General features: G+C 39.2%; 1 protein-coding gene across 1 annotated transcript in view; it reads right to left on the bottom strand.

Moving 5' to 3' along the window:
* The window catches only part of LOC110948610 (ly6/PLAUR domain-containing protein 1-like), a 29,862-nt gene extending 17,441 nt beyond the window's left edge, over nucleotides 1–12,421 (bottom strand). The window contains exons 1-2 of the mRNA XM_022190224.2: nucleotides 12,241–12,421; nucleotides 9,993–10,124 (exon numbers count right to left, since the gene is read on the bottom strand). Coding sequence (XP_022045916.1) covers nucleotides 9,993–10,124; nucleotides 12,241–12,289 — 181 coding nt within the window. The 5' untranslated portion in view covers nucleotides 12,290–12,421. The remainder of the gene's footprint in view (nucleotides 1–9,992; nucleotides 10,125–12,240) is intronic.
* Between the last annotated feature and the right edge of the window lie 13,772 nt (nucleotides 12,422–26,193).

Below are 26,193 nucleotides of genomic sequence, written 5' to 3'. Positions count from 1 at the left end.
TGTCTTAATACAGCTGAATTCCCAGTAAAACTGTTCTCATTTAAATATTTTTCTGTTTTTGTTGTCAGACAACAGAACAAGTATGAAATAGTGTCTGAAGCACAGCCTGTCAGAAACAAAGCATTATATATTTCAGATATAGTTCAGTTTTAATGCAACTTCGAACAAAACATATTTCTTTACTCATTACCAAATTATACTGTAGCAACTTTTGTATCAAGGATTTAGTTCCTTTCCTCTGTCATCAACTGCTTGCTCATAGGGAATCCAAAGTCAACTCTGGATTGTTGTGGTCTTTGCTCTTTGTTTAAAATATGTGAAGTGCTATGAGATGACATATTCTACAATTCTACAATTTCACAAAAGCTGACACTTTTATCCAAAGTCATGTATGTCTGAGAGTAGATACAGCACAATCAAGGATCTGGTCTGGAGAAAACAACCTGGATAAGTGCCATAAAACAAGTTCAACAAGTGTGATAATAGGAGAGTGGCATTTACAGGCGGTGCAGACCTAGTAGGATTTTGTATTTTTTTTGTTTTGTTTTGCAGTCTGTCAAGTGCAAAAATATGCCTAACTTGCCAAACATTGTCAGCAAAGCCAAGTGAAATTTTTGGTGGTTACTACAATCACAGTGAACATCTGCTGCAACAAATGTCACGTCACATGGAGTTTGTGGCCACAACAACATCACTGTTGCACTCCACCTGGCACTAGATTTGGCTCCCTGTGACTTCTTCCTCTTACCCAAAATGAAATTGACGTTGAAGGGTTGCAGTTTTAACACAGTTAAATGGATTTCGTGCTTATCCCTGATAAGTTACAAGCATTGCAGAGGCGCTGGAAATGGTTTATCACTGAAAAAGAAGAGTATCTCATTGAGGATGATGGTCGAATTTCAATCATGGAGAAGATTCAAATTGTTGTCTCAGTCTCTCAACTGTCTGATTGCAGCTCATACGTGTTGTAATTTGGTCTACTGTACTGTTGTGCTGTATTAACAGTTGAATCTGTCACGAAACAGCTAACCCTCAGATACCCAAATGATTGGACCCTACACTCTTCCATAAATGGGTCAAAAATGACCCGTATAAGAGTCAATGGGTTTTTATGCCATTTTTGTCATTTTGATTAAGAGCAGTATTTTGCATTATTGTTTCTATTCTATTTTTGTCCACACAAGAATGATTTCATACTTGAAATATGTTGATTTTTCACATTAAAACAAATTTTGGACATTTTGACAATTGAAAAAGAAGACAATTACACAGAGCAGTAATAGAAGAATGTCAACATGCATTTTGTTGACATTTTCTACTCTTTTCCTGCAGCTGTTGCGGTTTCTGTCCAAGTTTGTGCGCTGCATCACCTCTTGTACGATATTATCAGTGACAAAGAGGTGGGGTAGTAATGCCAAATATTACAATTTCTTTAAAAGTATAAAAGGTAATTTAAAAATTTAAATGGGATGATTTCAAAAACATGTTTTTTAATGAATACCTGGAATATGGAATGTAAAAATTTCAAAGATATTGCAAGAAAACAATCTCACCAGGTCATTTTAGACCCACTTATGCATCTACAGAATAAAGCACCAGACTCCCTCCGGTGTTCAGACACCTCAGAATCAGCGCTCTCCTGGTTATTTCTCAGCCAGTTCCAACCTATTATTCAAATAACGCACTTTAAATACATATGTGGAGGTTTTACTTTGGCAAAATGTGATTTTGAAAACTTTGTGCGTCCACAGTCCATTAAATGCTTTTTTGTACAAACATAACATTACCAACCACACACACTAACAAACTTCAGTTGCACAGTTCTTCTATTTAGCCAAATGAATGTAAACTACTGTGACTAACCACATTCTCATTTCCTTTCTCCTGATATAGAAAATTAACTTTTGTGAAATGCAAAAGCTAATTTAGATAAGCCATGAAATCAGGGAGACAGAGATGTGGATTGGCTGCTGTCTCCATCCTGCTCTGTGTTGCTTTGCGGTGTCTTTGTGGGGAAGTGCAGTGACTGGACGAGGTCAGCACTGGCCCAGAGACTCTGCATTAGTCTTGTATTGCTATGTTCAAAATATGCTGTCTGAACTGAATTGGATTCCGGGAGATTCTGAAGAGCAACCGTCAAGACGCTGGTTTTGGTTTAGAGGTCACTTAATGTTGCCAGCTAGATGAATTCACATCACGGACTGGGTCATTATAAGGCCCAATCATATTTCAATAGGAAAAGATTCTAATGCCCCCATTTAAGCTGCTCTGCTGAGACTCCTCATGTCAGTAATCATGATTGTAGATACTGAACCAGTGCCCTTGAAATAGCAAACATGCCTCAACATCCTATTTATGAGGTGAGAAGCAGCAGTGTCAGGTTGTGAAATTAAGCTTTGACACTGTCTCATATCTGTATGAAAAGAAAAGGTTTCTCAACATCAACAACAACAACAACAACATCATTTTCTGCTCAGCCAGTAAGGTGCTACTCATCCACTTTCATCAGCATCAGCAGCATAACGTGCTGTGCTGTGACACATCGACCACTGTGGTTTGATTTTCAGAGGAATCCAAGGGGAATCATTATGCTTATTCGTCTTGTCATCAGTGCTCCACTTAGCGTGCTGCCTCTGTGGAGACATCACATCGTCAGCGAGAAGACAAACTGTGGGTGAGACTACTGCAGTGATAGATGGCAATTGTGACATTTTCATCTGTGTCATTAAACATTTAAGGCAGTCTGTTTGAAAGCACTTTATAAAGGTATCAGTCAGCATTACTATTGCAGCTAAAGAAAGCCTAACGGAACCATACATTTTTATTTGCTTTGTTAGCATAAAATGGTGCTGTTTTCAGAAAAACCTTGAACAGAACGTTGTTTTGCTTGGCAGCCATGGTTAGATTAACCTCCTGGGGGACCCTAGAGCAAAGATCAGTTGTTTTGCTCATATGGACTTCTACTACACATACACAGATAGGCAGAAACACCCAGGATTTTAAAAGTGAAGCAATGATTAATTAAATGAAATAATCACTTTTGTTTTTTGAATAATTTATTTTTGCTTTTAAGCAAAATATTCAAAATGTATGTTAAAAGTGAATATTTAGCAGTTTTCTCAGTATTTTTGACAGTCAGCTCAGCATCTCTGAGTTGCTGATTGTCAGACAGACAAAGAAGACTATTTGAATATTATTTATACAGTAAAATGTTGTTTATCTCTATTTTCTGACATTTCATACACTGAACAATTAGTCGATAATTAAAGAATATTTTTGTCAGATTTACTGAAAATGGAAACAAAAATAATTAACAACAGCAGTTGGTTGCAGTCCGAGATAAGTGTTATACTTTGTGCATCGACAAATACATGAGGGTTTGCATGACACAAATTTTGTCAAATCTGCTGTGCTCTGTCAGAACTGGAGAATGGTCCAACTGAACCTCATCATCATTCTTCTACAGGTTCCAAATACGCCCTGGACTGTTTGTGTTTGTTTACATCAATCACAGTCATCTTAGATGATGCTCAGCACAAAACATAGGAAGGATACATGGGGGGAAAAGACACCCTGGACAAGTTACCAGTATACATATAGAGAAACAATCACACTCACCTTCAGATATACAGACAATTTAGAGTCACCAATTAACCCCAGCATATCTTTGGACTGTGGGAGGAAGAAGCTGGAGAAGAGAGTGTATATGTGTATGTATATATATATATATATATATATATATATATATACACACACACACGTGGACAAAATTGTTGGTACCCCTCAGTTAAAGAAGGAAAAACCCACAATTCTCACTGAAATCACTTGAAACTCACAAAAGTAACAATAAATAAAAATTTATTGAAAGTTAAATAATCAAAATCAGCCATCACTTTTGAATTGTTGATTAACATAATTATTTAAAAAAAACAAACTAATGAAACAGGCCTGGACAAAAATGATGGTAGCCATAACTTAATATTTTGTTGCACAACCTTTTGAGGCAATCACTGCAATTAAACGATTTCTGTATTTGTCAATGAGCGTTCTGCAGCTGTCAACAGGTATTTTGGCCCACTCCTCATGAGCAAACAGCTCCAGTTGTCTCAGGTTTGATGGGTGTCTTCTCCAAATGGCATGTTTCAGCTCCTTCCACATATGTTCAATGGGATTCAGATCTGGGCTCATAGAAGGCCACTTTAGAATAGTCCAACGCTTTTCTCTCAGCCATTCTTGGGTGTTTTTGGCTGTGTGTTTTGGATCGTTGTCCTGTTGGAAGACCCATGACCTGCGACTGAGACCAAGCTTTCTGACACTAGGCAGCACATTTCTCTCCAGAATGCCTTGATAGTCTTCAGATTTCATCGTACCTTGCACACTTTCAAGACACCCTGTGCCAGATGCAGCAAAGCAGCCCCAAAACATTACTGAGCCTCCTCCATGTTTCACCGTAGGGACAGTGTTCTTTTCTTCGTATGCTTGCTTTTTGAGTCTATGAACATAGAGTTGATGTGCCTTACCAAAAAGCTCCAGTTTGGTCTCATCTGTCCAAAGGACATTCTCCCAGAAGCTTTGTGGCTTGTCAACATGCATTTTTGCAAATTCCAGTCTGGCTTTTTTATGAGTTTTTTTCAGCAGTGGTGTCCTCCTTGGTCGTCTCCCATGAAGTCCACTTTGGCTCAAACAACGACGAATGGTGCGATCTGACACTGATGTACCTTGGCCTTGGAGTTCACCTTTAATTTCTTTGGAGGTTGCTCTGGGCTCTTTGGATACAATTCCAACGATCCGTCTCTTCAATTTGTCATCAATTTTCCTCTTGCGGCCACGTCCAGGGAGGTTGGCTACTGTCCCGTGGGTCTTGAACTTCTGAATAATATGAGCCACTGTTGTCACAGGAACTTCAAGCTGTTTAGAGATGGTCTTATAGCCTTTACCTTTAAGATGTTTGTCTATAATTTTTTTTTCGGATGTCCTGGGACAATTCTCTCCTTCGCTTTCTGTTGTCCATGTTCAGTGTGGTACACACCTTTTCACCAAACAGCAGGGTGACTACTTGTCTCCCTTTAAATAGACAGACTGACTGATTATGAGTTTGGAAACACCTGTGATGTCAATTAAATGACACACCTGAGTTAATCATGTCACTCTGGTCAAATAGTTTTCAATCTTTTATAGAGGTACCATAATTTTTATCCAGCCCTATTTCATTAGTTTGTTTTTTTAAATAATTATGTTAATCAACAATTCAAAAGTAATGGCTGTTTTTGATTATTTAATTTTCAATAAATTTTTATTTATTGTTACTTTTGTGAGTTTCAAGTGATTTCAGTGAGAATTGTGGGTTTTTCCTTCTTTAACTGAGGGGTACCAACAATTTTGTCCACGTGTGTATATACATATAGATAGATAGCAGTGTAAGTTGTTTGCAGACACAGACTTCAAAGAGACAAATGTTGCATTGTGCTACCTTGCGTGTCATTCCCAGAAAAGTGTGTCCAAATGCTGCTACGTTTCCTTTGACTCTGGCTCATTTTAAGTATTTTTTTTTTGTCTCTGTCTAATATCTCCTCCTCTCTGATAAAGCTTTAAATGTGACTCTGCTCCAGTCTCCTGTTGCTCACACTCCTCTAAGTTAGCTGCATATATATGTAGCTGCGTTCAAGTGAATGGAGCTCCTGTGGACAGCTCAAACTCGCTGATGTCATTAGTCGTTAGTGTGAGGAAAGCGTGGGAAATTTGCATATACGAACGTCTCACAACTGCAAACCGGTTCTCATCGTTCACATAAAAGAATCATTCAAACGAATGACTCAGTTGCGAACTTCACATCTCTACTACCACACTGAAGATTAAATTGAAACTGAAGGTTTTGCTCATGCAGTCAGACAGTCTACCTGCTTTTTACCTTGGATTTTTCATTGTAGTGACAGTGCTCATCTCCCTCTGTGCAATATTTACATCACAAGAATTCTACACAAAAGCCACTTCCTTCACTTAGTCCCACCCACAACTGTTGTGATTGGTTTTAAGAAACACAAACAAATCTGAGCATTTTTCCCCCTTCAGCAGACCATTTTGTTCTACAGAAGGGGCTGCCTAAGCAGAACTACGGACAACAGCTGAGAGGAAGTGCAGAACGAGGTTAAAATGAGTCACACATCATCATTTGATCTATCGGTAACATATAATCCAATACATTATATTACAATATTGATTAGTGCAGCTTTAGCATATTCTGGCACCAAAAAAAACCCCTAAGTGTTATGTCTTTGTAGCCCACATCAGTTATTATTAGCTGCAAAATTAATCTAGACAATCCCATAGTGTTTTTGTGTCATTATATTAATCCATCTACCATCCCTGAGAGTGAACTGAAGGGTGATCTGTTTCACATCTCATCATAGGTTAGGGTTCTTGTTGGTCTGTAGGAGAATGGCCGTCACATCTGCCTTTAAATACACACAGGTAGAAACAGTTCTCTCTGAGGTAAAAAAAAACTTAAAATTAACAAAAAAAAATTTTTGGTGACACAATCTGAGGTGAATGATTATAGTAAAAGCAGAAATGAAGCCAGGCTTTCTCTCATGCTGCCCAGCAGAAAAAAGCCATCATCTAAAAGGAATGTGTGTCTGTCTGCTGGTGGTGGTTTAAACAAAGACTGTTCACTCTTGAGCGATACCTCCAAGTTCTGCCAGCCAGCCTCTTTCTAAACTGGAGAGCTTTAGCGATTACTGAATGCAGAAGGATTGTATAACACTCTCCAGACAGAGAAGGACTGAATTCCGAGTCAGGAAATAGAAAACAGCCCAGTTAACGGCATATTTCTGCAATTGTACATCTCCTACATTTACGTTGTCGAGCTAAACACGTGTCACAGGCTTGTAGAGGCAATCACAGGACAGGCGTACTTTGTAAGGAATATAAAGCCTGACTGACTTTTATTCTTATCACTTCAGTACACTGCACTGAAGCAGCACAGCAATTGTGAATGTATCTGTTGCATTTGAAACAGCGATAAGGTGCGGTCAGTTTAATTTCTGCACCCTCCTTTTCATGCAGAGCAGTAATAATGATAACACTGGACGATAAAGGCTGGGATGCACTTGAGCATTCATGCAGAAATTTTCTTATTAAAGAACTGTCTACACTATAGTGCAGTGCACCTGCCCTTTGAATTGGGATCCACAGTTCCAAAGACAGGAGCTTATTGAGTTTGCTCATCAGCAGTAGAGAGAGGCAACGAAAAACACCCGTCCAATTTGTGCTCGGTGTGAAAATAAAAGAGACCTCAGGCAGGGAGAGTGACCTTTAGTGGCTGGGGTTTAACCAGCCAGAGCAAACAGGATCACAAACACAGCAGAGACATGTTTCTTATTAAAAAAAGCAGAAGTACACTTCAAAAACCATGAAAACAGGCAAAAAAAAAACAAAAAACTGTATTAAAATGTGTGCAGACATCATCAAAGTAGAATTTCAGATTCAATGTCATGCAAAAGTTTGAGCAGTATTGTTTAAAATTAAGTGGATGATCTGATTAAAAAAACATGAAGTTGAAGAGGAAACATTCTTCTCAGTGTTTTAAGCCGGAATGGTGCCTTATTGTTGTCTTTGTAACATTTTAGAGTGAAAAAATAAGGAGTACAATGCAGAAATTTGGGCACAACAAAACACTTGAGCTCTCAGACAACTTTACTAAGGTCTCTGACCTTACAGGATTGTTACGGTTATAGCTTAGTCATTACTAGGAACAGCCAGTGATTCAAATTTCCAAGCTTTTTAAATACACCAACTCCTATAACCTTGTCACAGCAATCAGCAGCCACAAGTGCCTTTTTACAGCTGCTGAGCTCTTTCAACATTAAAATAATCTTTGCCCACAGAGCAACAGAAGGTTATAAGAACAGTAAAGTGTTTACAAGTTGTTGTTTCTTCACTTTCTAATCCACTTAAAGCTGGAGTAGACAGTATTTTTTGGGAAATCTTTGAGAAGAGAGGAAACTAGACTTCTTATCTAGATGGAGGGGGTAGGTCAGAGAGTAGTGGAGGGGGTAAATTCTCAAAATGTGGTAAATCTCCCTGTCTTTTCCAGATTTCTGCCTACCCCAGCTTTAACTAAAGAACCTGGACACTTCCTTCACCAAGGACTTTCTGGCTATTCAGCAACTAAACAGTTAGTTGATTACAAATTGAAATCAGGATTTGAAACAATATACTAAGCAAATTGCAAAGGTTAAAATTCAGGACATGTTATGCAGAGCATCTTACTCGAGGTTTAAACGGTCATATCAGTGGCTTTACTTATTCATGCTGCTATTCCTGTGCCATGGTCACTCTTCTGATGATGTCTAATGTGGCATTGCTCCATGACATATATTGGATCCATTACACAGGGATTAAAGAACTGAAGTGTGATGTTGAAAAGTGATACTGAAAATCAAATCACATATCTGTCACTTAGCTATTCTCAAATAGTTCAGCTCTAATGTTCACCAACTAGTCACTGAGTTTGACTGTCTGTTTGGTGCTGGTCTGTTGTGTATGATGGGTTTCTCAGAGCTCCTTTCATGAGAGCAACTGCCAGCTGTGTTTGAAACTTTATGAAACTGAAGCAGACAGTCGAGTTGTGGGCGGTAAAAACCAAAGCAATGTTTTCAAAGACACTCAAATGCTACAAGAAAAAATGTAGAGCTGAGGGAACTGCATAATGAGGGTTTATCATTAATAGCCTCTCCTTTCATATTACACATAACCATGGAATCCAGTGGAAATGAAAGAATATAGCTTTAGGCAGCTGTCAAGCACATTGATGTGAACATACTGGAGTCTGCCTGGAACGTAACTGCATTAAATTGGTGCTTAACTGTAGCATTAGCACTGGAGTTTGCTAAAATTCACAAAAAAAATTCTGGTAATGGTGAGCCAACCCAAGTTTCCAAGACAAACTACTGAAAATCTCCAAAAGCTTTAAAGCACTAAGAAGAATTAAAGCTCCAGCGAAACCTCAAGCAAACAAACATGTGTCGGAAATTGCATTTTGTTTGTGTCGTGCATTCATTTGAGGAAGGATCCAGTCTCCTCACCATTGAAGTTACACATACACCATGGGTTATTTGTGAAATTGGTTTCTGTTGCAGTTAGTTGTTGGTAGCTGTTGTTTTATTTTGGCAGTGTATCAACAGTTGCACCTCAGCCAAAGGTAAAGACCTTTTTTTTTATTCTTAGAGGCTTATGGCCAACACACTGATGTGATTTCCAGGATATAAGGCTTTGAAAACGTATGATCTCACACAAAGGACACAGCTGTCAGTGTATCCACACCAGGAGGTGAAACATTTTCCCCTCAGATAAAAATGGAATAGCTGATATCCATCCCAAATGCTGACCTACAGCTAAGACTTTCATCTTCTAATGATAGTTATACTCCACTAAAGGGCCCGTCCCTGCTGACCTCAGCTCAGTTTGATTTCTGCTCAAGGCTGAGAGTCTGGGTTCAGGCTGAGAGTGCTGCAGAGCCTTCTTTCTTTGAGCTGACTTTGTATTAAAGGAGCCTAAAATCATGCCAGCAATACAAACTGTGTTCGGCAGTGTTTCAAAACATCCATTTGTTGACCAGACTTCCACTGATTGAGAAAATTCAAGTGCACAACACAAACAAACTAATCCTGCTTATGAGCAACTGCATGCTGGTTGGAAAGGGCTACTCTGAACAGTTTCCCACCTACAGGCACCACTTCCATCATTTCAGTTTTAAACTGTATGGATTTCAAATCAGAAATAAACAAAGAGTTGGATTCTGAGTGAACCTCCTCAACAAAAAAGAAAAAAATCCCAGCTCCATCAAACCACAGGAATCCAATCTTTAGTCCTCAGTTTAAGGCTAATACGGCCTGACTGTGCTCTGAAACCAGTTCTTACTCTGAGATCAAAACATGCAGTATTTATGAAGGGTAGAGAGGTAGCATAAGCTGCACTGCAGAGACGAGACTTACCATCATCCTTTACCAGCACCTCCTTCTGGCACATGTCCTGCACATTCACGGTGCAGTTGACGATGAACTCTGGCGTGGAGCAGTCGTGTGTCATCTCCTCACACTGGTAGCACTGAATCTGCAGAGCCAGCCCTGCAACACGCACACAATGTCAACACAATTACTCACTCTGCTCCCGTTATATCATTGTCACCAGGTTAAATTGCCTCCTCCACCAGTAGGAGTAGCCCTTGACCATTTTTGATTGACGTGCTCAATTTATTTCCTCTGGAATCAAAAATCAAAAATTTGCTGCAGATGCCCGAAGAGAAATTGAGTTTAATTGTGGTGAATGTTCAAACTTTTGGTTTCTTCTGCTCCGACCATTTCAAATTGATGTGACAGATATGTTCAGTTATTTAGCTGTGTTTGTGTTGCTGCTGGTGCCTTTATCTGAGCAGAACGTTGTTGCAACATTTCACCATGTCTTGCTTTGATAGTTCATATTTGTCTGTCTCTTCTGTGAAACTGACTTGTTTATGGCGAACTCACTTGACTGAATGTCCTTCAGGGTACTCATTTATTTGAGAGGAAGGGTAGACAGCTTTCCATGAACCACTAGATATTCACTCGTCCTGCATACATTCAGTGTTGACTTTCAGTGTAGAGCTCTGTTTAGATATAAGGGTCTCTGAATCGGAGCATCCACAGTAATCTATACAGCAGAGTCACTATTCTGTGTGTTCATAATTGTCTTGTTTGAACATCTTTTAGTAATTTCATTGATGATGAAAACATCTTTAATGGAAAGGACTTCTAAGATGATAAGGTAAAAAGAGTCACACACTGAAAATGAGACTGGATGTGAATGACAGTGAGATTTGAGGTATCAAATCAACACACATCATACTGCACTTTTGATCAGAAGTCAAACTTTTCATGTCATTGTTGCTCAAATTTGCAATGATCATATGTTTAAAAGCAGCCTACTTACACAGAACACACAGTTTCGGTTTACAAACTTGTATAATTTGAGATATCTACAGTTGTGCGATACCAAAGTTACATTCTAGAGATAGATATTATTCTTTTACTTTACTATTTGCATCTAAGAACCAAAATCCAGATGTTGTAGCAGCACAGACAGATTAAAAGGTAAGAAAATCACATTTGGACAAGATGAAATAAACAAAGCAAGTAAAGTTCAACAAAATAAAACATGAATGAAAATATAGAGATGACATTAAAAATCTGTGTACAATATGAGCACGACGGCACCTCTGATTTTCTTTGTTATTTGTACAGAAGAGTGCAGCAGTGCCTCTGGTAGCCACGGTAGGCAACACAAATCCCAATATGCAAAGCACAACTATGCATGTATATAGTGTAAAATATGTATATTGTGTATGATAATGTAAGCACACAGTACAGCAGTAATACAGTACTGAGACACAAATAAAGTAGCAATCAAAGTGGATGATGGTATAAAATATAATGACACATTAACATTATAAAATCTGATGCATTTTCATCATTCAACCTCCAAACTGAATCACTAGCAGTTAAAATGTTACTGAAAACAATCTAATATAAGCATCCCAATATGACACCTCGAGAACGGAATATTTGTATTTTTTTGTCACTCTTTCAGTTCATCAAAATAACTATTTGAATGGAGGACTTTGATGAGCAATACTACAAACATTTTTTTGGTGAAATGTTGCTCCGATTCGAGGATCATAATTCTTCTATCACTGCCTAGACAAATCCCATCAGCAGACTTGACAGACAATGTGCTGCTGCGGAACATTATAGGACCGAAACAGGCTTATTTGACTCGGTAAAGTGGAGTCAGATTGGACTCTACGTTGCTGATCATCTCTATCAGTCTCTATCAAAACTTACCTGGATCGTTCGAGGCGCACAGGAGCGCAGCGCCACAGTCAGCTTTTAGAGACTACAATCTCTGACAATAAGAATAAAGAAGGTGTCTACCTACTTTAATCTATCCCGATTTTAATATCCCATCATTTCAATGACGAGACATAACCAGAAATATGCACAACTTCAAAGAATGACTCGCTGGATCGGCGCGTATCTCTCCAAGCTGTGCGCTCTGCGTCTCCCGCGTTACCAAAAATCAACACCTGCTCCTTCGGCGGTTTGTGCGCGTCTTCTCCACAAACCAGCAGCTTTGGAAGTTTGGATGTCAAACCACAGGTTAATAAATCCAATGAAGTGATGGGAATGAAATGCTTTGAATCCATACCTGAGCCGGAGAAGAACAGGAGCAAAGTTGAGACAGTGAACAGCAGCATTGTCCGTTTAGTGTGACTCCGAGCAGGAACATGAGAGGCGGGTGTGCGGCGGCTCACAGAGCAGCTGGCAGCCTGGCATGGTGAGCTGACACCTCCTGCGCTGCGCCTGCAACTCTCTTATCCGCCGCTGACGCACGTACACACGCGTGTGCACGACTATATTGTGTACCACGTGAGACACGATGCTGCGAAAACTGTTGCCTGGTTTTTCAAATGCTGTCAATGTTATTTTAATGTTTAGTATTGCATTGATATTTCATGTTCTATTTGTTCATGTCCTCTTACAATTCTTAAAGTATCTGTAAGTATCAAAAGGCTCCTAACAGACAGGGTCCAAAAGCTGTCCTTCACTCTCCGAACCACCTATTAAATCCTTCTTCTTGAGCCAAATCATTCTAGAGTCTTTATTCTCTTTATTGATAGCTCATTATTTAACAGAATTACACTATAAAGTGAACCTACAGATTTAGTGTTTTGACCTCCAAAGTCCCTGATCAGAGTTTTATCTCTTTCCAGCCTTAAAGTCATCGTTTATTACCATCTCTATTTCCCACTTTGACCTCAAAGAAAGACTCAATGAAAGATAAAAGGCATCCATTTTTTGATTATAAAATCATGTTCTTTCATTACAAAAAGAAATGAACAAACAGTGGGTTGTAGGTCAGAGGCCACAGACAGGCATCACTGTCAGGACATTTAAATTCAAATCTTGAAACCGTACCTTGACAGCAGTAATGAAGGTCAAATGTTGAAGTTAAGATCATAATGTATGCATTTTCTTAGGACATGAGAAACATACCAATCAGCCACAAGATTGAAACCACTGACAAAAATGAAAAATTATCTTGTTACAATGCAAATTTCTACAGAAAAATACTGGATCCTGACATTCATGTGGATGCTACTTTGACATATACAAGCCAACAAAACAAAATATGGTACAAATGATTTTAATGTTTTGGTTTTCAGTGTAAGTCAATGTGACCATAGTAGATGCAAATAGCTCCATCTGATGAATAATGAGTCTAATCAGCTTCAGCTCCACTGAAACTATAATTATCATTCATCTGTATTCTAGAAAGGAGCAAGCCATACTAGAATACAGGGACAATGGACTCCCCACATCTATGCATCTTTTAAGGTGTGGGGCTCATTGTCCTGCTGGGGGGATGCTGCTGCTATCAGGGGCCACGGCTTTGTGTAGCAGTAAATCTGACACTTAAGAGACAGCAGAGAAAGAAACAGTTTTAAAGCTGACAGTAGTGAAGTGATTGGCTCACAGATAGGGGCTAAAGTAAAATCTAATTGGTTAAAGTGAACAAGGGGCACTGCCAGTCCGTTATCCTCGAAGAACTTTAGAGGTTTGAAGCTGGGAATGATGTCACACCCAATTCGATTATGTTCTTGTTCACAAGTTGGTCTTGCTTTGTGTGCAGCTCATTAAATAGGACAAAAATAAGCAAAAGTGCTCATGAACAGAGTTTTACTCTTACTGTGCTGTGCTGAACAGCCATCTCAGATTTAGAGGTCAGTGAGAACGTTCTGAGTGAGAAATCTCACGACGGGGTGTCCAGTTAAAATGTCAGGCTGAGAACTTCCCAGTTCAAATGGGCTGCACCATTAGGAACAGAAAGAGCAAGAGAAGGTAAATAAACAGAATAACCATTAGATAGGGTTCATTAAACCACCAGTCGCCCGGCCTTGTGTTCTCCTTTCCTTACCTTGTAGCTGTATCTACACAGGCAGTGTTTTAGCCAGAGTTTTCAGCTCTCTGTCTTCTGGACCACAGATGGAATTCATTCATTTTTCATCAATCCAGCTGTCTACACTGGCTGTATAATGACTTTCCTCACTCTGTATGCCTGTAAACATGACCTGAAGCGTACTTTATACACGCAGCGACAGTGACTGTACTGGTTTCCAGCCCACAGGTCTACAAGTGAATATTGTGCCTGAACACACACTGTGTGGACACACATGGAGCAGTGGAGCTGCTGCTTTGCTAACATGCTGCTCATAGTACATGTACTGTGTAGACATGGTGTTGTCTGTGCTGTATAATGTCATCTGTGCTGTCTTTATTGGTGTTGTTGGTCCTCTGACTACTTTTACTGAAAAGCCCTGCCAGGGACGGGAGTTGAAAATTAGCTTAATGCTATACACTCTATATGTAATACATCAGATGTGTTCTATGTTAACTGCATGGTCCCTGATCAAATAAATGAATAAATAAAATAAATAAACCATAACATGAACTACAATATAGCCATTTTTGTCTTTCCCTAATGTTAGTCATACAGGTGCAGGTACTGTCAGATTGACAATGCTGTAATGTTACTGAGGAGTACAACCTGCACAGGTAACTACAGAGGACTAACACAAAGAGACAGACAACCATGTGCGCTCACACTGGAAGCACGTCCAGTGAAGTGATGTCTATGCAGCACTGACTACTTTGTTTTAGAAGAGTTGTGCATGAGCTGGTGTGCTCAAGCTGCAGGGTGAGACGAGAGGTGATAGAAGCAGGAAAAAACTTCTAAATATGCAAATTTGGAACACAGATCAGTTTTAGGGGTTAAATCAGCAGCTGGATAGGGACTTTTAATGGAGGGAAAAATTTTGCTGGCAATAGAAGCCATCAGGTGATCCAGGTTCATTGTATTATTAACTGTTGATCAGATAATGACACTATAGAGAAAAACATGATAACAAATGACAGCTGCTGTTTGTGAGGTATGTGTTAAGGTATTCACTCCATCTGATGTTGGTACGTAAGTCTGATGTTGTTGTTTGCACCAGCATCCCACCAGTGGGTCCTCTGGGTTGCAGAGTGGGACCTATCGAGATCAGGTTTATCCTGGCACATCCCACAGATGCTCAATAAGATTTAGATCTGGGGAGTGTGGAACCTGGGTGAGCACCTTATCTCTGTCGTGTTCCACTTCTTAGTAGCTCTTGTGGTGTCGAGGCGAATTGTCCTGCTGAGGGAGGCAACTGGCATCAAGGACTGCTGTTGCTGTTGGGAGGGTTGAGGGGTTGCTTAACCTGCAATGTTTGGGTGGGTGGTACATGTCAAACATGCACATGAATATCAGGACTCAAGGTCTCCCAGCAGAACGTTGCATTATAACAAGATGATCGATGTTATTCACTCCACCTGTCAGTGGTCATGATGTTGTGGCTGATCAGTGTATAACACTTGTGCTTCACACACACACACCAATGGAATACAACAATGGCAGCAATGCAGCTATGTACTGGGAGCAACTTCAAGGTCAGTCTCTTACCCAAGGGCACACAAAAGGCAGGGCATTGAACCACTAGTGTTGCAGTAAATAGACAAACTTTTACTGAGGTTCTGAACTGTGGAAGGGAGTTGGAGCACTGAGAGAAAACACACAGAAACCTAATTTGTACTTTCAAACCCAGAATCTTCTAACTCTGAAGTGATAGTGTTCACCACTGAACCACGAGGGAAATCAAAGACAATCAAGGGGCAGATATTTATTTTTACAGGCAGCTATTATCTATAATTTTAAAAAGCTGTCAAAAAGTTGGATTCTTTAAAACTACTGTTGTTTGTTTACGTGTCATAAGTTCCAATGTCCTGTGCTCCTAATGGAAAAAAAGCATAGGATTATTTAACCTGGTCTAAGTTTTATCATGGGACTTCTAACACCCCACCTTTTGTGAGCAGATCATAAAACAACATGTGCCTGAGGAAAATACAGGCGGGCAGTGAATGCATCATAAGTTCAAGGTAAACAGAAGCACACAGCTCTCTGGTTCAGCATGTGGCAGCAAAAAGCTTCCACAAAAGGCTTGGTGATAAGGCTGTTGTGAAGTGAAGCTGTTTTCAAAGGCTTTTCAAAAAACAAATAACGCTGCCTGCAACACTTGGGAGGGGGGGTAAAAAGCTGCTGGACACTCTTTCACAAATTCAAAAGATGGATTAGTCACTTCAGTGCTGCACAATGTGGGCTAATAATTCATATACGGCCGAAACGTGGCTGAACAATTGCTGCTCAGCTGCTTCACAACTGTGGTCCTCAGTGCTGACGGCACATCAACCTTTTCTTTCTGGACTTGAAACTCATTTGGAGTTTGTATGCCTCACTACACTGCTGCATGAGGAGAAAGAGGATTTCAGTGCAGAACAACCGGGATGAGGGCAAACTGCTGATCTGCAGCAAAGAAAGGTCATGTCATACTTGGTCATTGTTTACTGGTCTCAGGGGAGGCAGGTTTTAGGCTGTTTCAATCCTCCGTCTAAACTCCAGCAGTATCACAGAGACTCGGCATGATCAACCTGTTTTAATTAGTGGATGAAACATTATGTCTGCGCTGCATCAAGGGGCTGTGGAGAACTTGTTTGTGATTTACTGTGCTAATCAGCTTAATTGGAACTCGGATAATTACACATTAAGATACAATTAAATGTTATGAATCCCTGCTTTGATCGAACTTTAAATTAGCCAACGGTCATTTGCATTACATTTTAAGAATTTGAGAAGATTTACAAGGAGCTTTTAACTCTCAAATGAGATGTCCAGGAAGATAATTAAAGTGAAACCTCACTGGTGTGAGAATAAAAGGCATAATGGGCAACGATTGAAAGTGTCAGATGATTAAAGAATGGTTCCATACTTTAGGGGAAGAATAGTCAAACTGGATGGTTAAAATTCATCCATTTCAAATAAAAGTTGCACTTTATTTTATGTTTTTTCTTCACTTTGAGTCCAGCAACAGCAGTGAGTTTAGCTTCTCTCTTTGGCAGATTCTGAGCATCACAACATGACTGATGGCACACTGGGAGGCATTATGCAAAGAGCCCTTTAAAACAGCACTAATCAAGGATGACTGACCATCCGATCAGAAAGGATCAAATGTGGCCAGAATCTTAAAAGCAAGGGTAAACAAAATGTTCCAAATGAACTCAATCTGTAAGTGAAATATGAGACTTTTTTGTCTTTGGGAAATGTTATTAAAGTTATAACTATACATCAAAAGGAACTCATTATGTCAAAAAGAGCGAGATTTCAGTACATTTACTGTGACAGCACAAACTGCACAAGGTTACAGGAACCTTAATGCTGCCTCCGAGAATGTTTTCTCACCTGATCCATGCTTAAATCCAATATTTCTCTGTTGCTATCTTGCTTGATGATTTCCAATCCTTTTACTTCTATACAGGCCTCTTTAATTTGGACCAAATAGACTGACCTTGATAGATGTGACAGTGTGGCCTAGATATGAAAGACTGACTTCGGTTCTCCTTCAGTAAGAGTAAAAAGACTCATGGACACTCATCTAAAAGTTATGTCTTGTCTTAAATGTAACGTAAATGTTGCTGTAACCAACTGCAATGTAACTATGAGTTTCACAGCTAATGTTCTCACACAGACATCTTTAAGCCAGTTAACCCTGCAGTCACAAAGACAGGATTTGAAATCTGATCTGTTTTGTTGTTTCAACTTGTGGCTCCAACACAGCGTGTTCATCACATGAGAATCAACTGTGTTCATACACACTCCCTAGAAAACTACTTTCGTGCTTTTATCATACAATGAAATTAATTAATAAATTCAAATTTGCAAAAACAATGCAGAAATGGAGGTTACATATACATTTCAAATAGTTTGGCGTTGCTCCAAAACTATTCACATTCTGCAGCCCTGTCTCTTCCAAATTATATGCGTACATCTAATTTCCAGCAGCAAAAAACACATTTTAATCAATATAATGAGAAAATGTTTTGACCTAAATATGTTAATTGTGAATGCACTGTAGTAATATGCCTGCAAATGCAGATCACAAATGTGGTGCTGAGTTAAGTCAAAAAACATTTCTTGAGAATTTAGGGTCTACACAGCCATTCAAAAGTTTGGAGTCACTTAGAAATGCCCTTATTTTTGACAGAAAAACATTTTTTTTCAATGAAGATAACATTAAATCAATCAGAAATACAGTCCAGACATTGTTAATGTGGTAAATGACTATTCTAGCTGGAAACTGCTGATTTTTAATGGAATATCTACATAGGGGTACAGAGGAACATTTCCAGCAACCATCCCTCCTGTGTTCTAATGCTACATTGTGTTAGCTAATGGTGTTGAAAGGCTAATTGATGATTAGAAAACCCTTGTACAATTATGTTAGCACATGAATACAAGTGTGAATTTTCGTGGAAAACATGAAATTGTCTGGGTGACCCCAAACTTTTGAACAGTACTGTATTTACTAGACTTTGAACATGACAATAGTATTTTTGGGCAACAACTAACTAGTCACATTCTGTGTTTGTGTTCTAAACAGAGCTTCATTGTTCTTTGTTTTGGCAGCTGATCCGTTCATGTGTACAATTTAGTGCATGTTAGCACATGTGAGTCCCTCCAACTGAAACTGTTGGCCCTCATAACTGAGAATTTTATTTGTGTTATTAACATAACTTATGCGCTCTCAATTTACTCAAGTGGCTGGATTATTTTGATTTTGTTGGATCTCATGTGCATAACCTGTAAAGAGTGGCTATTGCTTCGCTCAGTAGCAGCGTAGGTTGTCCACTAATTGCAGGTTTAGAAGTTTAACTCTCTGTCCCTCTAAGTGTCGAAGCACCTTGTCCAAGACATTGACCCTCAAGTTGCGACCGAAGGCAAGGGAGTTGTTTACATAGCAGCTCTGCCACCTTCGGTGTGTGAATGAATGTAAGTGGGTAATATATTCTTGAATGTCAAATGCTTTGTTGAACCTGGCTAAGGTGAAAAGGTGCTATGTAAAAGCACTGCCATTTAACCTGTCCGACTATATATGAAGCACAAAGTTCAATAAGCATAGTCAAAGGAATGACAGGTCCTCAAAGGACAGTCCACAGAGATTTTTGTATGGCACAGCTCCACCTCTTTGCTCATTTTTGGATTAGTTGGGAGTTATGAGGAGTCACTGCCACTGAGCTCAGTCAGAGGTTTTAGTCAGAGTTGTTGGTGATCTAGCAACATCCAGTGGTTCTAAGTGTCAATCCAGCACTTTTAATCCCTCCAGCGATAACACAAGGTAAGATGGCCTAATGGCCAAATGTGATAACATTTGATTGAATACATTTAAGCGGATTCCTCTGGATCAAGAAGAGTCATGGAAAATATATGTGTGTTTGAGTGTAAAAAGGGGGATTTAAAAAAGCAATAAAACAATCAATACATGACACATCCATTCCATGAAACAAAGATAAGTGGAAAAACCTGGCTTTTCTGCTAATTTGTGATATTGTACAGTCTGTGTGTTACTATGTACAGCAAATATCACCTTGGCAATTTGTCAAGGGAAGATCTGTACATTTATACAGTAACTGTCCATCATATCTATGAGCAAGATACTTATCTGCTCACCTGTTGCAAGTCACTCAGGGAAAATAAAAAGACTGCCTAAAAGACGGCAGTGTCTGTTCACACGTCATCTAAATCCAGCTGTTGCAGGACTGTACTGTAGATGCTGGATTTGTTGTAACCAGAGTTCAAGGGGATTCAAGGAGGTATGGAGTCCAGAGAGTACAACAGACCAGATGGCCTGAGAGCAAATGTTTCCCACAGCCAGAGCAGGAGAAAAATGCTCTTTTGACTGCATTTGTTCAGATTTATTCAAGCCTGTTTCCTATGTTTTTCATAGCTACATTATTTCATACCAATCGTATGCATATTATTGGTATTATTAAAATGCAGATGCTTTGCTCCATCAAAATACAGTTTCAGTAGAATTTATATTCAACAAATAACCAAAAGCTCTTAACTTAGTTAAAGAAATAATGAACATTTGGAGACATGTGCTCACCAATGCCCAATGGTACATGGACAAGAGAAAAAGTCTAGAGAGACAAAACCTCTTGCACAAATGAATTTTAATGCCAGACCAATGCCTTTTGACCACTGACTGTTTATAAATATGGATGGGCCCTCCATGACATTACTTTCCTTAACAGTGGTTTTAAAGCTCACTGTGGTCGCTATGCCCATCACCATATTGGTAGGCCTGGATTCCTCCTAAATCCCAGTTATTCAAAAATGCCCAGTGAGGGGGAGTGTGAGTGGAGCTGAGGTGGGTCTTTCAAAGGACACTATATGAACGATACTGTGATGGCACCATCCTGCCATTCAGAGCAGCCATACCTTAATACGCATTTTGCTAGGAGAGTTGTATGAAATTCACTCCATATGGATTGACTCAGTTATGGAGCCCACGTCAAGTGGAAATTTGGGAAACTGCATTATTTTTTCAACCCCAGAGTTTGCTGCTTGGTTTCACCTTGTGGCTATCACCAGGATCATCTGAGAACAATTTAAATAGATAGACACATATACGACAAAAACATTCAAAATGCCAGAAGGTATTTCACATCGACCATGTATACATAAACATATATATCAGCTGACAGGGCAACCCAAAGTCCAATGGAAAATATACAGTCAATACAGCAGAAGGACTTTAAAAATATATATTTATCTTTTTTTTTTTTTAACCTTCAAATCATAGAAAAACATTGATTCTTTCAGATTTTCATACATAAAAGGAAGTAATAAGTTTTGTCAGTTGCAGGATGGGGCTTTTTGTGTCAATGTTTTTCTTCAGAGTTGATTCTTTCCTAGTTAAAACATGTACAACAGAATTTCCCCAATATTACAACTTGCCTTTTTGTAGTGTAGAGTAATTTCCCAGTGTTTCAGCAGAATTTTGGGTGAGCTGCTGTGCTCGAGCTGTATAGTGAGGAGGGGTAGATGGAGAGAAAAGGCAGCGACTTCATGGTTCTGCACATTCTACATGCAGCAACGGTGCAGGGGTCCATCTGAGCTATTTGATGTCAGGAAGAGATTATTCTCATGAAAACTAACTTTAATACAGAAAGATTTAATTTTAGGGATTCAATCAAATGACAATGTGGGAGTTTATAATGTGCTATGTGGAGTGTTGTTTAATAGTTTAGGCATTAACAGTAAAATGATTGTGCTTTTAAAAACAATGCTATGGTCATATTTATCAGCTACATACAGAGTGCAGTAAGCTGAAAAACATAAACTGAATCATTCAGAGATAACTGACATTACCATGCTTCATTCTATTTAAATTACTTAAATGACAGTGTCACATAATTGAAGTAACCTGGCAATAGCCAGATTAATAATTGTGTAGTACTTGATAGTACTCCACAATATCAATCTGGGACCGCTCCATGTAAATCCGTTCGGAGGAAAGAGGCACGGATTGGACAATGCAACAGTATGTCCCGCCTCTGACAGGTTTGTTTTTAGCCAATTGTGGGATCTTCACAACGAGCGGAGCCAATTGGTAGATTAAACTCTTACCAAAACCCGTAGGTAAAAAAGCACAAACATCTTTACCGTCCAGAAATGCGCAAAGCGCCTCTCGTTGTTCTTCCTTCAAAGAAGCGATAGGAGATTCAGCTAAAACTGACTTAATAGCAGCATCTACACGATCGTTGTCCTCCGTTGCCATGTTTGTTTTGATCTACTGGCGCTTGGTGTCATCTTCACACCCGGATATCCCGCCCCACACACGAATACTGCTGCGTGATTGGCCCGTGCCAACTTGGCTCTGTACGAACAGTGAATGCGGGAGCGGAGCAAGATGGTTTCTTGAGAGATTTGTGAACTCACAAATATCGCGAGAAATCAACTTGCTGGCAAGGTTATAATTGAAGACCATTAGTGCAAAACCAGGTCTTGTATGGATTAAACACATGTAAAGCTCACAGTGAGATTTATACATACATTTAGGGATTGTTTTAAACCTTCAGACCAAGCCTTGTTTCTTCTAGTCTTTTTGCTCCGTTAACCATCTCTTGCCTGTTGCTTCATGTTTAATTTCAATCTTCATCCATCCATCCATTTTTTGCATACCGCTTAATCCTCATGAGGATCCCAGCTGATTCAGGATGAAGGTTACACCCTGGACAGGTCACCGGTCTATCACAGGGCTGCATATAGAGACAAACAATCACACTCACATTTACACCTAAGGACAATTTAGAATCACCAATTAACCAGAGCATGTTTCTGGACTGTGGGAGGAAGTGGAGAAAACCCATCTATGAACAGGGAGAACATGCAAACTCCATGCAGAAAGATCCCAGGAAGGCGGAGATGTGAACTGGGTATCTTCTAGCTGCAAATCGACAGTTTTAACCACCAAGGGACCTTGTATATTTTGGTAATTGGATTTTCCATTCTGAAACGGGCATTGGAAAACAAAAAAGGAGTAGTTATTTGATTTTCCTTTTTATAATACAAAAATTAAAATTGAAATACAAGTTTTTCCTTTTCATGACCAAAAGGGATATAAGAAATTTTAAAAATGCTTTGATTTTCATTTTATATTTACAACAACAAGAAAATAAAATCAGTAAGAGACAGAAACGAAAGGTCAGGTTTTTCATTTCCTGAGACCAGAAGTGGATCATCATCAAGTGTGGAGCACGATGCATAGACTATATATAATTTTTTTTCGTTAGTTTTCATGGTCATAATGAGAGATCAGGTGGCCGATCCTAAAATAAATCAATATTGAATTTATTTAGGGCTGCACAGTGTCGTAGTGATTAGCACTTTCGCCTTGCAGCAAGAAGATCCCCGGTTCAAATCCCGGGGTGGGCCTGGGATCTTTCTGCATGGAGTTTGCATGTTCTCCCTGTGCATGCGTGGGTTTTCTCCGGGCTCTCCGGCTTCCTCCCACAGTCCAAAAATATGCTGAGGTTAATTGATGACTCTAAATTGCCCGTAGGTGTGAATGTGAGTGTGATTGTTTGTCTGTATATGTAGCCCTGTGACAGACTGGCGACCTGTCCAGGGTGTCCCCTGCCTTCGCCCGAGTCAGCTGAGATAGGCTCCAGCACCCCCCGCGACCCTAGTGAGGATAAAGCGGTGTAGAGAGAATGGATGGATGCATTACTATTACGTTTTAAGAGTGACATGCTATACTATGACGTTTGTTGGGTGACATGCTGTACTATAGGCTTTTTTAATTGACATATTACTATGACTATTTTTGTTTTATTTTTTTGTTTTTTAGCAACATATTGTAAGAAATTGAACAGTTCTAAAAATTACTATACTTTTATTTGTACAATGAAATATTATTCGATAGCATTTTTTAGACATCATATTATACTGTCATGTTTTCTTGAATAACATACTATTTTGACAATATGCTGCACTCTGACATTTTTTGAACCACATCATACATTACAATTTTAGGCAACATCCTATGATTTTGTGCTTTTTGAACCACATAATAATCTATGTTTTTTTTTGCGGACATGCTATACTATGAACTACAGGCCATACTGTGTTATTCTTGAAAAGTATACTGTACTTTGACATTTTCTGAACTCCATCCTATACTATGGCGATATACACAGAGTGCTTTGGTTACATGTTTATTTATAATCTCGATTTTTTTCTGTTTTGTTTTTTGATGGGATTACCACAGACCTGACCGTGAACACCGTTGACACCCACCTAAGGGAGGCGCTGCCAAAGATTTCCAGGCTACTTGGTTGTGGTTTTTCTGGTCCTGCTCCAGAACATCTTCATCAACTACGTCTTCTTTTGAAGAGACCCTGAGCTGCTGCCATCTCTGACCTTAAGGAGGAACTGCTACTTTCACTCTGTAACGAGACCCAGCTCCTGGCAGCTTTGAGTGGGAATTTAACATCTATCGAAACGGAACTACAGACAGTTAAATCTGAGCTGTCAGTCAGTATTTCAAACATCAAGTCCGACCCAACCGCTCTAAAGCATGCTGTGGGTGAAACAGAAACTTCACTCTCCACATCACCGCCAACATTGTCACACTCCAAAGCAGAGCACCTGTCTGCTGAACAGAGAGCAATAAACTGCTGAAACAGTTGGTCTGTCCTTCTGTAAGTGAAAGCTAAACACAAAGTGGTTCACTGATGATGTCGTCCATTCAGTCTCCTTCTTCACAACCAGATGAGGTTTTCCTTCTGTTGGTTTCACTCAGAAGATCCTCACAGTGAACATGAGACACCTGAGATGAAGACAGATGTCACAGCATCAGCATCAACAGCAGAGGTTCATTTTAAAGTATCCCTGGAGAGATTTCCTCTGTCATATATATTTTCCAGGCACTGAAAGACAGAAGGCCTGTAGTCACTTTTGCTTTAGGAGAGAGAATTTTATTATCCAGCTCATCTGTGGTGCAATTTAAATGTAATAACTGTAGTGTTCATCATTACTTTGGACATATTCTGGGAAGTTATTTTTCTAATCTGCACTAAGATGTACTACAACGTGAATCAGTCATTAAACAATGTTAACCACTAGAGTAGATTTACTCTTTTCTCCATTTTAACTCCAGAGACTCAATCTAAACTCATATAAAGTGCATTAAAAGCGGCACCGATATGAAAATAAACACTTAAGGAACTATCAGAGTCCTTTCAGTGTCTGCTGGTAGAATCAGTCGAAGACAGAAAACTGGTTAAAACAAGCCAACAGGCAGAAAAACTGTTTGTGGAAAATGTTCTGCTGCACCACCAATAAATAAACCAACAGTGATTGTATCAGAGTTAATCCAAGACCTGTCAATTATTCCAGACCAGACTGTCAGTAAAGTAGCCCCACCCCCTGACCTCGCAAAACTTTAAAGCTCTACAAAAAAATATCAATATTGATTTATTTGAAGATTGGCCACCTGATCTCTCATTTTGACTAGAAAACTAACGAAAAAAAAAATACAGTCTATGCATCGTACTCTGTTTAGCTCCACACTTACTGATGATCCACTTCCGGTCTCAGGAAATGAAAAACTGGACCTTTTTTTTTGCTTCTGTCTCTTACTGATTTTATTTTCTTGTTGTTGTAAATATAAAATAAAAATCAAAGCATTTTAAAATTTCGTATAGCCTATCCCTTTTGAACATGAAAAGGAAAAACGCCTTGTATTTCAATTTTAATTTTTGTATTATAAAACGAAAATCAAATAGCCATTCCTTTTTTGTTTTTCAATACCCATTTCAGAACGGAAAATCCAATTACCAAAGTATACACGGACCGTGCAGCCCCCATTTCAATCTTTCAGTCTTCATATGTTGATCTCCACAAGGAAACAAATCAGCATTTCTTTCAGAATTCCAAAGCATTTCTTTGTAGTTGGAGAGAGATCGTGGTTACGAGACAGATCCTATAAATGTGAACAGTGCATGGAACTTGTGACCCAGGCTCGTGGAAGATTCTCATACTCGATCTTCACTTCAGCTTATCATTACTTTTTGTTACTCTTTATTTATCTCACACCAATTGCACTTAGTGGCACCGGGCATACAGTAAGTCCCTGATGTAAAATCACTGCATATAAATAGAATTTGTGTGTGACTGTTGCTCATAAGTTATCTACAGAATCTTGACCACACTCAAAGATTACTATTCATGCGTGCTTCATTAGCCTCACTGCATGATTTCAGAATACATGAATGCCAATTTAAGATTTACCATTCTTCATTCAAGTTTGTTTTTTTCAGTTGAGTTTTCATCACTGTTTGGCTACTCAGCAGGAGTTTGCTTCCAATTGGAGAAGCCTTGGTCCGGTGCCCATGACGTGTTGGTTTGTATTCAACAACAAACTGTTTACTTTGAATTGATTTTTTTTTCTTTTTTTTAAAGGATGTTGTTGTCAGAGTGAGAAAAGTAAGTTGGACTCAGCTGGTCGTGCAGAGATGCCTCTGTAGTGCTTCCATCTTTCATACTGGCAGAGCAGGGAGTGGGCATTCAAACTGGGGGATACCGTCTCCATTGTTAGCTTAAAATCACACCTGGCCCTCTGTGACTCACTTAAACAGCCAAAGCAATTTAGTCAAACAGACACAGCACAAGACACCCTCC

This window comes from Acanthochromis polyacanthus, chromosome 14, assembly GCF_021347895.1.
Source record: "Acanthochromis polyacanthus isolate Apoly-LR-REF ecotype Palm Island chromosome 14, KAUST_Apoly_ChrSc, whole genome shotgun sequence".
Classification (NCBI taxonomy): Eukaryota; Metazoa; Chordata; class Actinopteri; family Pomacentridae; genus Acanthochromis; species Acanthochromis polyacanthus.
The sequence above is the reverse complement of the archived record's forward strand: the minus strand, read 5'-3'. Positions and strand labels throughout refer to the sequence as shown.